The sequence below is a fragment of the Mus caroli genome, unplaced genomic scaffold (assembly GCF_978045245.1).
Source record: "Mus caroli unplaced genomic scaffold, Mus_caroli_1 scaffold_15, whole genome shotgun sequence".
In the NCBI taxonomy this organism is placed as follows: domain Eukaryota; kingdom Metazoa; phylum Chordata; class Mammalia; order Rodentia; family Muridae; genus Mus; species Mus caroli.
Genome location: NW_028227270.1, coordinates 116,527,238 through 116,543,911, shown reverse-complemented (window position 1 = coordinate 116,543,911; position 16,674 = coordinate 116,527,238). Strand labels below are relative to the sequence as shown.

The window sequence follows — 16,674 nt, the reverse complement described above, 5'->3', positions numbered from 1 at the left end:
GAAGAAGACTCCTATCAAGGGTGAAGCTGTGTTTCTCTTGAAGTATACCTACCATGGCAAGATAGAAACAAAAATATGGGCCAGAGAAGCAAAAGAATATATTTATAGCATTTGCTCAATGCTATAAACCCACAATTTTCTAGGCTTCTAATCTAAAGCATCCCTCATAGTAAAAAGGCATGTTCTGTCTCCATTGTACATTCCTAGTGGCTCTTACCTTTAGACTATATTACCTTTCAAGGTACCTCCCAACTTACTCTATAATCCACTTATCAAAATGAAAACAAAAGAAAACAAGAATAAAAGTCTCCTAGCCAAATGGATGTATCTGGAGGATATCATCCTTAGTGAGGTAACCCAATCACAAAAGAAGTCATTAGATATGCACTCACTGATAAGTGGATATTAGCCCAGAAATATAGAACATCCAAGATACAATTTGCAAAACCCAAGAAAATCAAGAAGAAGGGAAGACCAATGGGTGGATACTCCATTCCTCCTTAGAATAGGGAACAAAACACCCATGAAAGGAGCTACAGAGACAAAGTTTGGAGCTAAGACGAAAGAATGGACTATCCAGAGTCTACCCCACCTGGGGATCCATCCCATAATTACAGACACTATTGTATATGCCAGAAAGCTTTTGCTGAAAGGACCCTGTTATAGCTGTCTCGTATGAGGCTATACCAGTGCCTGGTAAATACAGAAGTGGATGCTCACAGTCATTCATAAGATGGAACACGGGGCCCCCAATGGAGGAGCTAGAGAAAGCACCCAAGGAGCTGAAGGGGTCTGCAACCCTATAGGTGGAACAACAATATGAACTAACCAGTACCCCCAGAGCTCGTGTCTCTAGCTGCATATGTAGCAGAAGATGGTCTAGTCGGCCATCACTGGGAAGAGAGGCCCCTTGGTCTTGCAAACTTTATATGCCCCAGTACAGGAGAATACCAGGGCCAAGAAGCAGGAGTAGGTGGGTAGGGGAGGAGGGCAGTGGGAGGGTATAGGGAACTTTCGGGATAGCATTAGAAATGTATATAAAGAAAATATCTAATAAAAAAAGTCTCCTAGCAATCTTTTGAAATGCAAATTAACTGTCACCAACATGGTCTATGTAGCTGATGCTAAAGCATTAAAGCAAAGGTCTTTAAAAGTTCATACCTATACTCTCCATGTTCTATGTTCTTTCCCTGTGCATCTAATTTCTATGTTTAATTATCTTCAACTTGGTTTAATACTGTCTCACTCTGAAATTCTTTTTGGTAGAATGGTCATGGATTCAGTTTTACTAAAATCAACATTTGTAAAAGATAAAACAAATTCCTCAGAAGACTGTTGTGGGGTAGAGCTGTATTTTGATATCTGCCATTGCTGACCGAACAATAATCGTTCTCACAAAGGTAGCCAGAGTGGGCAAAGACCTTCAAGGCCATCAGAAAGTGCCTGCTTGAGAAAACTTAGGGTTATCTAAGGAATGTAATGTTTGCTCAGCCCAGCCCATATCTAGAAATAGGACTCTTGTTTTTTAGCCTCCTTGTGAGGTTCAGAGCTTAACTTCGATTAGTGCTAGTTATTAAATTACCTGAATTGATTGTCTGAGTAACCACCCCATAGGCTTGCCCTTCTCACTTTGTGAACTCCACAGGCTCCCCACCCACTGCTGCCAAGTCACTTCAGTGCTCATGGATGTTGGCTGCTATTGAGCTCAGTTTGATAGAAAGGAAATCATTGGCCCCTGCAAGTGACCTTTGAGTTGGTAAATTAACCTGTGGTTTGTATTGCAGTTGAGTAAATTCTCTAACATTGAGTTCCTCCACAGACCCAGTTAAGACCAAACGGAGTTCAAACGTACACATTCAATGTGTTGGAAGGAGCAGGGTTGGCTTTGTATGTTGACATCTTTGTTGAAATTGTCAAGGACAAGATTCAGGTAAGGAGGGCACCCCTACAACACATACACACTCTTCATTTTTCAGCCAGCAGAGGCTCCACTTTGCAGGTAAGTAGTTGGAATATGGATGCACTATTCCTTATGACAACATACAAAGCCCAACCTGCTCCTGGTCTTCCACTTTAAGAGTGCTTATTAATTTCTCAGGCTGCATTCTTAGAGGTCATTACTAGCATTAGTCTTCTGTATGGCCATCTGGCCCAGCTTAAGTTAGAAATTGCATGTTATTAATAACTGAATCTCTGTTCAAAATGTTATTAAAGGGTTTGCTGCATGATAGTATTAAAAAAAAAAAGCCAAACAAAGCAAAATAAAAAAAAAATCTACCAGCCAGCCGTGGTAGTTTGAACAAGAACATCTCCCCTAGGCTCTGGCATTAAACATTTCCCAGTTGGTGGTGATGTTTGGAGAGGTCTAGTAGAAGGTACCCTTTGAGATTTCAAAGCCATTCCTAGTTTACTGTCTTACATCTGCAGTTCAAAATGTGAGGCTTCAGTTTCCTGCTTCTGCCAGACAGTAGTTGTGCAGATGATAACTCCTCAGGGGAGGCACACAGTTGCAGAGCTGTTTGGCAAAAAGATTTCATATATGTATGTGCGCACGCGCACACACACACACACACACACACACACACACACATGTTTTCTTTATTTACATTTCAAATGATATCCCCTTTCCTGGTTTCCTCTCCAAAACCCCCCTATTCTCTCCCCATCCCCCTATTCACCAACCCACTTACTCCTGCTTCCTGACCCTGGCATTCCCCTATACTGGGGTATAGAGCCTTCCCAGGACCAAGGGCCTCTCCTCCCATTGATGACTGATTAGGCCATCCTCTGCTCCATATGCAGAGTAGAGCCATGAATTCCATCATGTGTTTTCTTTGGTTGGTGGTTTAGTCCCTGGAAGCTCTGGGGGTACTGGTTAGTTCGTATTGTTGTTCCTCCTATGGGGTTGCAAACCCCTTCAGCTCCTTGGGTCCTTTCTCTTGCTCCTCCATTGGGGACCCTGTGTTCAGACCCATGGTTGGCTGTTAGCATCCAACTCTGTATTTTTCAGGCACTGGCAGAACCTCTCAGGAGACAGCTATATCAGGCTTCTGTCAGAAAGCACTTGTTGGCATCCACAATAATGTCTGGGTTTGGTGACTGTATTTGGGATGGATCCCCAGGTGGGGCAGTCTCTGGATGGTCATACCCTCAGTCTTTGCTCCACACTTTGTCTCTGCAACTCCTTCCATGGGTAATTTATTCCCCCTTCTAAGAAAGACCAAAGTATCCAAACAAGATTTCTTTATCAATGATATAAAAGACCTAGCCTGACAAGTCATTTAGTTTTATTTTTATACAATTATGATTTCTTTATGAGACTCCTGCCCTGGAGTGCCACTCTTCAGGCAGTGACTGTCCTAGGATACTTCAGGTAAGTTAAACTTACCAGAAATTTAAAGATTTCTACAAACCTACAGCCACTTTCGTGGTTCAGTAGGGTGAGCAAGCACGCATGCACGCACGCGCGCGCGCGCACACACACACACACACACACACACACACACACAGATTTGCCTGATTTTCCTCAAGGTTTTTTCCAGGAAATAGTTTTATTTTTTTCTTGAAGGATTGACTCTGAAGGAAAAAGTTGTTAATCACTTGTCAAGCAAACAATTCTCTTTTGAGCTCTGACTCTGTCTCTCTGTTTCTCTGTCTGTCTCTGTCTGTCTGTCTGTCTGTCTGTCTGTCTGTCTGTCTCTCAATTTCTAGTACCTGCATGGTGCCTCACAACTGTCTATAACTGCAGCCCAATGTGTCTGATACCCACTTCTGACCCCTTCATGTATCAGGCATGCATGTGGTGCACAGGTCTCCAGCATCCATGCTCAGCAGGATTTCCTGTCGAACCTCAATGTGTAAGCAGAGGAAGAGCTGGGGCAGCTGCTGAGTGGTAATCATCTAAAGTAGTCTTGGTCAAAGTGTGTTTGGTTGATGATTAGGTTAGTTTTAGCTCAGTAAGGCTTTTGAAGGAATCAACAATGTCATCACTTATTGATGGCACACAGTGAGCTATATTAACAGATGATCACCCTTATTTGACAGAAGATAATCCAGAGAGGGTTGGCATTACTTGGTGGGGAGTTTAATTCTTTGTCATAAAGGTATTTGTAGGTCAGATCTGTGATTCCTGCAATACAAGATGACTAGAGATTTTAGGTCAATGACCAGAGAGAACTTCAGGTGGTTTGGGGAGTCTGAACAGGACATTATAAAAGCAGGCAATAATATGCCTCTGTTGCTCTTATTGCTGTGGAAACAGAACACAGTTTTGTAGTTTGTTGATCTCAACGAATGAATTTATAAGGCCACAAAAGGGAGAATTTGAAGTTGGCACTATTGGAATTAGAATAAACAATAGGGTAGGCAGATTAGAGGATTTAGCACTTTTTTGAGAGGAGGGAGAAGAAAAAGAGAGGAGAAGGAGGACATCAAGTTACAGCTTTAATGGAGTAGAGAGGTAAAAGACACGCCTTATAGGATGAGGTAGACATATTGATGAGAGAAAAAACTGGATATCCATAATTTTGCTTACCCAAGGAAAGCCATTTCTCTTAGCCTAGTGTTTTAAAAAACTATTTTAATTTTTCTACATGTGTATATGTTTTTTACATGTGTATATTTTATACTTAGAATATTTCCTCAAATTTCCTCTCCCCTGTTTTGGAACCCTCCTCCTCCCATACGTTTCCTCTGTCTCCCTGAACATTTTACTTTTACTTTCATGCCACAGATAGGCAAAGAGATACCTTATTTTATACATATATGTAAAATATAGGAGCCACAAATAAAAGAAAACTTACAATGTTTATCTTTATGAAGTTATTAACTGTAGTAACACAGTGTTATGAAACTATCTCTTATATTCTAACAGACTTGGACTTTTGCTGGACTTTACAACCACAGCTAATAACAAATCTTGAGGTCACTTACTTACCCCATGTGATTGTTACCCCATATATCCTCTCTGTTTATTTAACCTGCCTTTAAGAAAACAATGTAAGAGGACCCTGATATAGCTATCTCTTGTGAGGCTATGCCAGTGGCTGGCAAATACAGAAGTGGATAGAACACAGGGCCCCTAATGAAGAAGCTAGAGAAAGTGCCCAAGGAGCTAGAGGGGTCAAAACCCTATAGGAGGATCAACAATATGAACTAACCAGTACCCTCCCCCCACCTTAACTATGTATCTAGTTGCATATGTAGTAGAGGATGGCCAAGTCAGCCATCAATGGGAGGAGAGGCCCTTGGTCCTGCGAAGATCATATGCTCTAGTACAGGGGAATGCCAGGGCCAGTAAGCAGGAGTGGGTGGGTTGAGGAGCTGGGCAGGGGAGGGTGTAGGGGACTTTTGGGATAGGATTTGAAATGTAAATGAAGAAAATATCTAATAAAAATAAAATAAAATAAAGAAAACCATGTAAGAACCAACCTTGCTTGCCTTTGATTTCACAGCTCCTCTTCCAAGTTTCTGCTCCAGTTATGAGCATGTATTCTCATAATCATTTGCTGAAAACAACAACAGAAACACTTGAAATCAATCTTATAAAATGAATATCTACCACAGATGTTGAACACAGCATATAGATATTGCTTGATAAACAATGATGTTTGTAATACTGTTTGTCATCTGGATCAGTTGGAGTCAGTGACTGAATCCTTTGTAAAACTTCACTAGAGTTTTCTGTCAAGTATTCTTTAATCCTTCTCCAAGTGATGAACTAGACACAGGTAGACACATGGGTGCAGACAAAGGCAAAGAGTCAGTAATAGATTCCCAAGACAACCTTCAGGCAAGCACAGATTTAAACTCACACACAGATAAGAGGATGAGAGACACAGGAACGCAAAGAAAGCTTGGTTAAATGGCACCATGGAGGAGGTTTTGATCTCTTTCCTTAATGAGATACCAACACATTATTGGTGATTCCAAGTCTATTATTGTGTTCCAATCAACCACACTTAACCAAAATTTTAATCTTGTTAGCATCCAACAATTTCCCAGCATCTGTAAAATTCCCAGCTTCTGAACATTGCTGACTAACTCTGATTGTGCAAAGGGTGTTTGGCATGCCTCCCCACAGCTTGCGAGCTGGTTAGCTGTGCCAACATTATTGCTTAATAGACTGATGGGCTGCTATACTTGTTGCTTGATTTGGCTAAAATGCTTGCCTGGACTGCAAGCTTTCCTTCATGAGACTCTCTTGGTGGCTTGTGGAATGGGAGAAATTCCCTTTTCCCTAAAGAAAAATTCAGACCTACTTGATTAATCAAGGAAAAGCTGTATTTCTTAGTCTGATATTCAAAAATCTGTGTTTTGGCTATTTTAAGTTTTTGTAAATTTACTTATTGTATGTTTAGAATAATCACATATACATAGACTTTATATATCTCTATAAAATAAATCTAAGAACAGCAAGAATCTTAGATGAGAAAACTCATATTTGTCTTTCTGAGACTCTTACCCAACCTTTTTTTCTCTGTACATTTTTTTTTTTTTTTCGAGACAGGGTTTCTCTGTGTAGCCCTGACTGTCCTGGAACTCACTCTGTAGCCCAGGCTGGCCTCAAACTCAGAAATCCGTCTGCCTCTGCCTCCCGAGTGCTGGGATTAAAGGCGTGCGACACCACGCCCAGGGTAAGGGCTTTAAATTCTTATAATGAATTAAAATTAGCTAAAACCAAGAACATTTCATATCATAATAAGCATCACAGAGAAAACGGTGATAAGAAAGCAACACCTAGAATGAAGGTAAAAATGGTTAGGGATTTATGACAATTCAATGATTTCTCAGCTCCTATAAAGATTGATGACTAAGTACAATTCTGAATACTGCTAACTCACTCTCACTCAGCATCTTCTAGCACTGAGACAGGCAGAAGCCTCTCTTCTCCTCATCCTTCCCTCTGAGGCTTTGAAACAGTGTACCATTTCAGCATGGAAGGTTTTTCCTGGCTCTTGGCTCTGATTTCTCTGGGACTCACTGCTTTCTACCCTTTAGTCATTTATCAGGAATTTGTCACGGGAAAACACAGAGTGCTTTTGGTTTCTTGCTCTTTCTGGTCAGTTTTTTCTTCTAAACTCCAAGTTGAAAGCAAAAAGAATGAAAACTATGTAGGCATCACCTTAGGTGAAGCTTCTTGCTCACCTAGAAAAAAATGTTATAATTCACTGTGAAGAAGGAAGCAAATTCTCATTCTGCCGATTTTTACAATAGGCCTGTGTTGACTACTGGGTTTTTCTTGTATCTCGAACGAGTCTTTTCTTCCTTGGCCACTCCTATTCTGTGGTCAGGGCCATACTAGTGCCTAACATCTCATGCAGTGGAGCCTCATTTCTGTTTAGTTTCACAACTGAACCAAAGAAAAGTCAGAGTATATACTCATTAAATTTATATCTGATACAATTCTGGCATATAATACACAATAAAAGGATTAATAAAACCAGGCAAAAATCTGACTCTGCCAAGAGATGGGAATGGACTGTAATAACAAGATAAATTATAGTGCTATTGGAAAAGCACTTGCAGAATTTTAAGGTGAGGAAGTGCAACATAACTGTGACCCTGAAGAAAGGACTGCTTCGAGTTTTCTGATCCTAGCTGAGTTTTTGAATCAATTTGGAGTATAATTCATCAGCATGTATTTTTGAGCTACATTAGTTAGTGATAGTACAATGTGAGGCAATGCAGGAGGGCATAATGAATTGTATCTAATGAGGCTGTAGGAGTCATGAAGAACCTGAGGCTCATGCACATATGTTGAGCACAACAAGCAAAGGTACATACTAGGTTAGTAGTGACTGTGATATAGGAGAGAGGGCTCTTCTGGAAAGAGGCAACTATTTCAACAAAGGCCACAATCAAAACTTTATCTATTAAAGAAGCAAAATAAGAGAGTCTGAATTTTGAATAAAGATATACCACAGAGAAGAAGATAATTAAAGGAATTTTGATGTTTTATGAGCTCAGGCTCAGACATCAAACTTTGAGAAATTCTATATTGTATTTTTTTTTGGTGTGATTCTTAAAACAAATAGAAGGTGAGGAAGGGAACAGGTTCTGTAGCAGAATTTCATGTTTAAAGACAAACACCATGGTGATAATTTTGTATCTTATAATAAAGTCTGGTATAAATTAATTATCAGGGTAGACTGTCACAGTTAGCTTTTCAGTTTAGGAGCTGAAAAATCCAATGTCTTCTAATATGTAAACTTTCTGTGTGTGTTTCCTGTAAGATATTTCTGAGTCACAAAGGGATTACAAGAAAGTCAATGGACTCACTCCAACTTTATTTTAGAGCCTTTGTAATCTTGTCCCTGCCTTTCTTGACAGAAATAAAGAGTGCTGGAGCCTTGCCTTCTATTCAGCTCAGGTGAGTCAGGGAAGAAAGGACAGAGTCCAATTGGCTGGGCTCTGGGTACCATGGATCTCAAACACAGTTGTTCAGTGAAGCTGAATGATGGACACTTGATACTAATGCTTGGATTTGGAACGTTTGCTTCTAAAGAGGTAAGTGGATCTTTTGGAACTAAAGGGTTGGATATTACCTACCCTGGAAGTAATTTCAGAAAGCAGGAGAACTGTATCTGGTGGATGATTCTTCTGCATTTTTCTCTCACTACCTACAGCTTGCTTATGTTTATGTGTTGAGACCACCTTTGGTATTTGGTATCTCTGGAGATTTGGAGGTAGATGATTTTGTAGGTGGAGTATCTTGCATTATTGTTAGTATCATTGTTTCCCAACAAATCTCGATGCTTACCATATATTTTAAGTACTTACATACTTGGGTGCATTGAATCCCTGATATAAGTATTCTTATTAATTTTTATGTTCTTAACATCTAAAGCTTCTCCTGCATTCTACTCTTGGTTAGAAATTCCCATGGTAAACAGATATGGGAGAAAATGGCTAACAATAGAGGCATTGGCTAACAGCTTTACTATGAGGTTTTTTGTTTGTTCATTTGGGTTTTGTTGTTTTGTTGTTTGTTTTGGATGAAGATATATTTGTTAGAGTTTCAACTATTTGAACAGGTTTTTAAAGTTTTATACATGTACACAACATATTTTGGCCATAGCCATCACTCACCCCACACCTCTAACTCCTCTCACTCTCACATCTTCCTCTGAACTTCACGGCCTTTTGTTTTAATAACCCACTAAGTCCATTAATGCTGATTAAATGCACATAAATATAAGGCCATCCACTAGTTCATTGTCAACCTACTTGAGGTCATATGCCTGAGGGAAACAGATTCTTTTCCAAGAAGCCACCAACTGTCAGTAGCAGTTTAGGTGGCGGTGAGGTCTTGTCATCCCATCCTCTGTGCATCTGCAGTGTTGAACTGGATTGATCTTGTTCAGGTTTTGCACAGACAACCACAGCTTCTGTCAGCTCCTGAATACAAGGAGTTCTAACACATCCTAAAGATACTGTTTTGCTGTAGTTTTTCTGTTGCCTTGACCTGTGGTTCTTACTATTTTTCTCCCTCCTTTCCTATGATGTTCTCTGAGCTGCTTTAAGAAATGGTGAGATATAGATATTTCATTTATGAATAAGCATTTCCTAGAAACCTAGTCTCACTACTTTGACTAGTTGTGGATCTTGGTATTAGTCATTGTTAATGGCAAAACAAAGCTTCTTTGATGAAGACTGAGAATTGCAGGCATAAAGATAAGTATTTAGAGTGCAGGTGCAGTCAAAATTTTAAATAATGTCTATGAGAAGTCAGAATCATTCTATTCATAGATTAGTATTGAAGACTTACAAGACATAAAGTAACAATGGAGATTTGATCACATTTCTTACCAAACACATTATGTATCCATTCAATAGCTCATTTCAATGAACAGAAAGTGTCAAAGTCTAGTCACAGGAAATAGAAGCTTTGGGGTTGCTTAGGACGGATTGTCTCCAAATGACAAACGTATTAATATACTCAATGTTGGTGGAAGGATGATGAAATATCAGCATCTGCTAGAACCAGTTTATTTCCAAAGGCACAATGATCCTTTGTGATAGGTTTATATCCTGTAGCTTTTAGTCAACATCTGTTACTACTGTTAAAAACAAACTTATGTCTTAGGGACCAGAACAAAAGCATTTCATAATGCCCTCACTTGCAAAGGTAACACATGCCTTTGAGAAATAGAAAAGAACAAACAGAAACTTCCTTCATAATCTAGTAGAAGTTTTTATTCTGACTGTGACTTTAACTCTACCAATGACCTTCTTTGGGTCAGCTCAAACCACTTCCTCATCTCCTCACAGTAGTGGTTTTCATATCATGGGATAAACAACAGCCACTTCTGACTGGAATGTTTTGTGTGCTAGCTGTTTTTAAGGCACATGTTTTCAATACTGTTAGCTGCTTGAGTTTTTTCCTATTCACGGTACAAAGCCAGTGGGTCAACCTGACCTGGAGCAGAGAGTTTGGGAAAACAATTGGCGCAAACATACTTGGGTCTGAAGTTGGGGGAGAGGAAAGTCTGTTTCCAGAGTCAGCTTCTCGATGAGCTTTAAAAGCCTATGAAAATTTACCGACATGATGTACAACATACATCTAGGGCTATTCTATTAAAGCAATACTGGTAAATTATATAATTATAAATTCATATCTAACAAATCCAATATTCATGATTAAGCTTCTAATTGACATTAAAATGCATCTTGGCAATAGTAGGAGTCTTCAACAGCTAAAAATCCACTTCTGTGTGGCTTTTACAATAAGATAGATATTTAAAGCATGCATGGAGAGCCATGCTATAATGGTGAAGAAGAAGAAAGAAGAAGAAGAAGAAGAAGAAGAAGAAGAAGAAGAAGAAGAAGAAGAGAGAAGAGAGAAGAGAGAAGAGAGAAGAGAGAAGAGAGAAGAGAGAAGAGAGAAGAGAGAAGAGAGAAGAGAGAAGAGAGAAGAGAGAAGAAAGAAGAAAGAAGAAAGAAGAGGAGGAGGAGGAGGAGGAGAAGGATAAGGAGGAGGAGAAGAAGAAAAAGAAGAAGAAGAGGAAGAGGAAGAGGAAGAGGAAGAGGAAGAAGAAGAAGAAGAAGAAGAAGAAGAAGAAGAAGAAGAAGAAGAAGAAGAAGAAGAAGAAGAAGAAGAAGAAGAAGAAGAAGAAGAAGAAGAAGAAGACAAACTCCTCTGCATGCCAGGCTGGCAATGGACTTACTATATAGATAAGAGTGATTTTGACAATCTAATCTCCCTGCCTCTCCACCTCCCAAGTGCTAGGATTGTAGGTGTGGGCTACAACACCACTTTTCATACTTCCTTATGTATTAACCACCTCCTCCATCTTCTTCTCAAATACCTCTTAAAAGAAGGTGGGGGGGTCCTTTTGTTCATATCCAGAACTTTAGAATCTAACACAGTGTTGGGCAAAAAGAGGGCACTCAGTAAATGCTTACTGTAGAAATGCTGACTGAAAGTACTGGAGAAATGAAGGCTATAAAAGAATCTTGCATGAACTAAGAAGCCTATTTGGGTGGAATTTGGGAATGATGGGTAATAAAAGCTAATTTTCAGTTCTCACCCCAAACATACCTGTGAGTATGTACACCTGTCCTGTTCCGGGTGCCTTAGACTTTCTCTCCCATTATGCTCACTTTTCTGCTAGCTAGTTCCTTACAACTGATCTTTATTGAGTGAAATTTGCATTCCCATGCTTCACGTGAATCCCACATCACTAATTCATTCACTCAAGGTCTAGAACTTAGTCTTGTTGTAGTTTGTGTCTTCAGATAGGTTGTAAGTCTATTATCAGGGTTTTCATCATCAAACAAGATCAACCATATAGGGCTGGCAGCAACTCAGAGAATGTACTATGAAGAAATAAATGGCGTTTTTTTTTCTTCTGAGTTGGTCACATTTCCAACGTTCCCTACTCTTGTTTCATAGATTCCAAAGAGCCAGGCTACCGAGGCCACCAAAGTAGCCATTGATGTGGGTTTCCATCACATAGATGCAGCATACTTCTATCAAAATGAGGAAGAAGTTGGGCAGGCCCTCTGAGACAAGATAGCTGATGGAACTGTGAAGAGAGAGGATTTATTCTACATCACCAAGATGAGCACTTGTGACCGGAATGCTGGGAAGCCAATGCCAATTCTGATATATTACCAGAGAGGGAGAAACCACCCCTTCAGTATCAGTTTGCATAATGACTTTATTGCGAAGATCCATTATATAAGCATAGATTACAGGGCCATCAAAATGGCTCAGTGAAAAAAGGTGCAGGTTGCTATGCTTGGCAAACTTTGATCCCCGGGATGTGCATGGTAGAATGCCAGAAAAGAAATGATTCCTGATATCTGATCTCTACATATGTGATACCCAGGCATGTGCACATACACCAGAGTGCGTATGCACACACACACACACACACACACACAGAAAGGAACAATCTTGTTTTGCTCTAACGAGTATTAAATGTGGAATATAGGTACTCAGTGTTTTTTTGAGTTTATCAGATGTTTAGATGTAAAATAAGAAAACAGTTCTGTTGGATTATCTGGCCTCTCTGGACCTCGAGTAACTAATTCTTAAATAGATAACCAAGTGAGGTTGAGATATTGTGATATTGTTCACAAATGGAAAAGTCATTTTTCAAATCAGCACCTATTAGACTGAAATTTGTCACATCCTCTCAGGGAGAAAGCTGACATGCGTGATGTAATCTGAGCTGAGGTTTCTAACAATTTTTCCTCCTTATCATACACATGATGACAACTTGTTTTTAGACTGGTTCTCTTGGAATTTGTTCTGGGTTTACTAAGGACAGTGACTCTTTCCTCACTACCCCATCATCTCTTTGTTCCTCTGAGACCCAAAACTTCTAAATCTCAAAATACTTACGTTGGTTGTTTACTAGGTCCTGTTAATACCCTTCACTTTGTCATCACTGAAATAAATGTCAGTATTCTATTGATGATGTGCTCTATACAGGGCAGCATAAACCTGGGCAGGATATGGGAGAGGATCTGGGGAAAGTTGGGTGAGAGTAAAATCATGATCAAAATACATTGTCTAAATTGTTTTTAATAAAAGATATCTAAACATTTAGCCCCAGCTGTGCTTAGCTTAGCTGAGACCACCATAGAGGGTCTCTTCACTTTCACCACAGTGTGTAGTTTTGTTTGGGAATTGCAGATTTGGACTACTTTCTTTGGACCAGAGTTGGTTCGTCAGTGCCTGGAGAGATCGCTGAAGAAACTTGGGCTGGATTATGTAGATCTCTGCATTATTCATATGCCAATTGCCATGAATGTCAGTTTTAGATTTCTATGCCCTTGACTGTTGTATGTCAGGCCAGTGAGTTTTTTTGGGCTCTCGATAAGAGAGATGCATCTATCTGAGGTGACTAGAATGACTGAATGTTTATGACTCTCCATGACAGCTGAGCGACCCACAGTCAAGACTTCTTAAAATGCCCATCCTCCAGTATTCTGAAGGACTGAAGTTCAAGGACTTCACTGCCTTTTAGCTACCAGAGGTCTCCAAATGTGGAGAGAACTTAGACTCCAGGGGGCTTCTCTACCTCCTTAGGGGATGTTCTAGTCTATGTGTATCTTTCACACTAACACAGAGGGATCTGAATTTGGGTTCGAGTTTGGGCTTGGGCTCCTTTGGGCCTTGTGGTTTCATTTTCTTATCATGGTACATGTTTGTTGATCATATCTAATGGACTCATTAACTGAGAATTGAGTCATCACATAGTGGAGAAAAAACTCATAATTAACATCATAAGTTCTATCCTTCACATCATTGTGTCTTTGGGATATGAAATAAATTCCAATTGAAGGAGCCCTCATAATTGGTGACTTTTAGGGCTTCATTTTGGGGAGAGGGGGAGAAAAGTGGAGGCAATCAAGGGGAAAATGTTCTCCTATTCTTAGGTAATTTCAGTTTTCCATCTCCCAAGTCTCCCTTTACAGAGACACATGTGCACAATACACACAAAGTGATTATTAATATAATCTCCTGATTGTTGGATGAGTAAGCTCATTCATTAAGAACTAGAAATTGACTATTAGGGAAAGTGTATGCTAACTTCTCTTTTCTCTTCATTCTAGCCTGGAGAGGAACTTATTCCGAAGGATGCCAATGGAAAAGCCATTTTAGAAACAGTGGACATTAGTGATACATGGGAGGTATGTACTGCTGTGGGTACCCCAAGGCATTATGGGTAATGTAGAAACAAATTAATAATGAATCAAATAAGATTTTTTTCATCAGTTGATAGATCTAAGATGTATCATAATGCCCAGTCTTATTGTAACTTGATATGCAATGTTTGGGTGATATACCTGGGAGGCCTGCTTTCTTCTGTAGGGAAATAAAGGAAGAGCAGATCTGGGGAGAGGGGAGGTGGAGGAGAAGAACTGATGGGAGTAAGGGATGAGAAACTGTGGTCAGGATGTAATATATGAAAGAAGAATATAAAAAGAAACAGAAAATCTTCTCAGTTTCTGTAATCTCATCTGTAAAGTAAGTGTTGTGTGGCATGACTGTAATTTTTTTAAAAAAAGTAATTTTTAATCTCAACTATAGTTTGTTGTTGTCATTGCTTTGCCTTATAGAGCCCACAGAGATATAAGCTGGATAAAGAGGGTCAGCAGAAAGAAACCCAAGGGTCACAACACTATTCCAGGACAGATAAACCCAAGTTTAGAGAAGCATACTCTGTCTTAGCACAGAGAAAGCTATAATTGAGAAGGAAACATGCTATTATACACCCTATCTCATATATAGCTTTCAACATCATAGGAAAAATGTAACAATATGGTTTCTACTAGCACAAGATCTGTGAATTCTTCATCTTTGACTATGACGGTAGTTATTGAAGAACCTGTCATCAAAACAAATGCCACTAAAGAGTGTGGGGGAAGGTAAGGGGAGACTTGTGTGTTTTTGCTGTTCTCAATGTGCATGTAACTGAACAAGCAGAAAAATATGTATCCATAGCAGGTAAGTGCATTAGTCAAGGCTGTGTTCAAATGATAGCATTGCTTTGAGAAACTGAAATTATTATGTAAGTGTTCAAAAATGTTCTAGGAGAAACTCCAAAGGACAGAGTACAATAGATGTTTACCAGATTTTTCTTTCTCCCCAGGCCCTGGAAAAGTGTAAGGATGCAGGGTTAGCAAAATCTACAGGGGTGTCTAATTTCAACCACAAACAGTTGGAATTGATTCTGAACAAACCAGGGTTGAAGTACAAACCCACTTGCAATCAGGTAAGCTCTTAGTCCACCTTGGCCATTCCTTACCTTTTCTTCTTCACAAACTTCTTACTTAATCGATGCTTCTTTTTTTTTCCTAATATAATTTTTATTAGATATTTTCTTCATGTACATTTCTTTTTCCCACATTTTTATTAGATATTTTCTTCATTTACATTTCAAATGCTATCCCCAAAGTCCCCTATACCCTCCCCCTGCCCTGTTCCCATACCCACTCACTCCCACTTCTTGGCCCTGGTGTTCCCCTGTACTGGGGCATTAAAATATGCTTCTTAAATTTCTTTTTTGAATTAGATTACAGCTATTTTTCCTGAGGTAGGAAATATCAGTGGTGGTTCAGGTTGTCTAGAGTGGCAAAAACAACACCTTCTAAATCAGACATGGACCTGAAGGTTCTATGAGACACCTAGGTGAAGATATGTTGAAAGTAGCACCATTAGTTTGAAGCTCAAGGTGGTTAGGGATAGATGTACCAATGTTTTGTGTCACTGCCTCATGGATGGTCATTAAGGCCTCTCCTTTGGGTTCCTTGAGCAGTGTCAGGAATGGGTTCTATCTCTTGGCATGAGTCTTAAGTCAGATCACACACTGGTTACTCCCACAAGATTTGCACCACTACTGCACTAGTATATCTTGCAGGTGGGATACCATTGTGGAACAAAGGGATTTTTCCTTTGGTAGTATGCAGAGTAACTTCCTGTAACAAAAATGCTGGAACATAGGGGTGAAGGCTCTATGTAGGCACCAGCTTGACAACTCTATATTCAGTGAGTTATGTATGTATTGTTTTCAGCCTTGCTGTCAGTTTGAGAATAGCAAGATTTTATATATATATATATATATATATATATATATGCATATATACATATATAAATTTAATATACTATATATACTTTATATGTAATTATATATGCTATATATTATATAACTAATATAATTAATATAATTATATTGTATAATACATATAATTTTATATAATATATTATGTATTATATTACATATTATATAGTTTATAATTTATATAATTATACAGTTATAATAATACACATAACATATGCATTATATTATATAATATAATTATACATGCTATATATACTATATAACATTATATACTATGCATAGTATATAATAATAATGTATAATATATATCTCAGAGTTTTTTTGATTTTCATTTCCCTGATAACTAACAGGGTTGATGTTGAACATCTTTGCATTGTGCTTCTCAGCCATTAGAGATTTCTCTGTTGAGAATTCTTTATTTAGCTTTATATCCCATTTTTAAAAAAAGATATATGTATGTATGTATGTATTATGAGTACACTGTAACTGCTTCAGACACCCCAGAAGAGAACATCGGATCCCACTACAGATGGTTGTGAGGCACCATGTGGTTGCTGGGAATTGAACTCAGACCTTTGGAAGATGAGTACAGTGC

At 39.0% G+C, this 16,674-nt stretch overlaps 1 protein-coding gene across 1 annotated transcript in view; it reads left to right on the top strand.

Moving 5' to 3' along the window:
- The first annotated feature begins 1,670 nt into the window (after positions 1–1,670).
- LOC110308428 (aldo-keto reductase family 1 member C15-like) overlaps positions 1,671–16,674 on the top strand; it is a 30,033-nt gene continuing 15,029 nt past the window's right edge. Inside the window, 4 exon segments of the mRNA XM_085831310.1 lie at positions 1,671–1,930; positions 8,332–8,371; positions 14,071–14,148; positions 15,111–15,233. Coding sequence (XP_085687436.1) covers positions 1,860–1,930; positions 8,332–8,371; positions 14,071–14,148; positions 15,111–15,233 — 312 coding nt within the window. The 5' untranslated portion in view covers positions 1,671–1,859.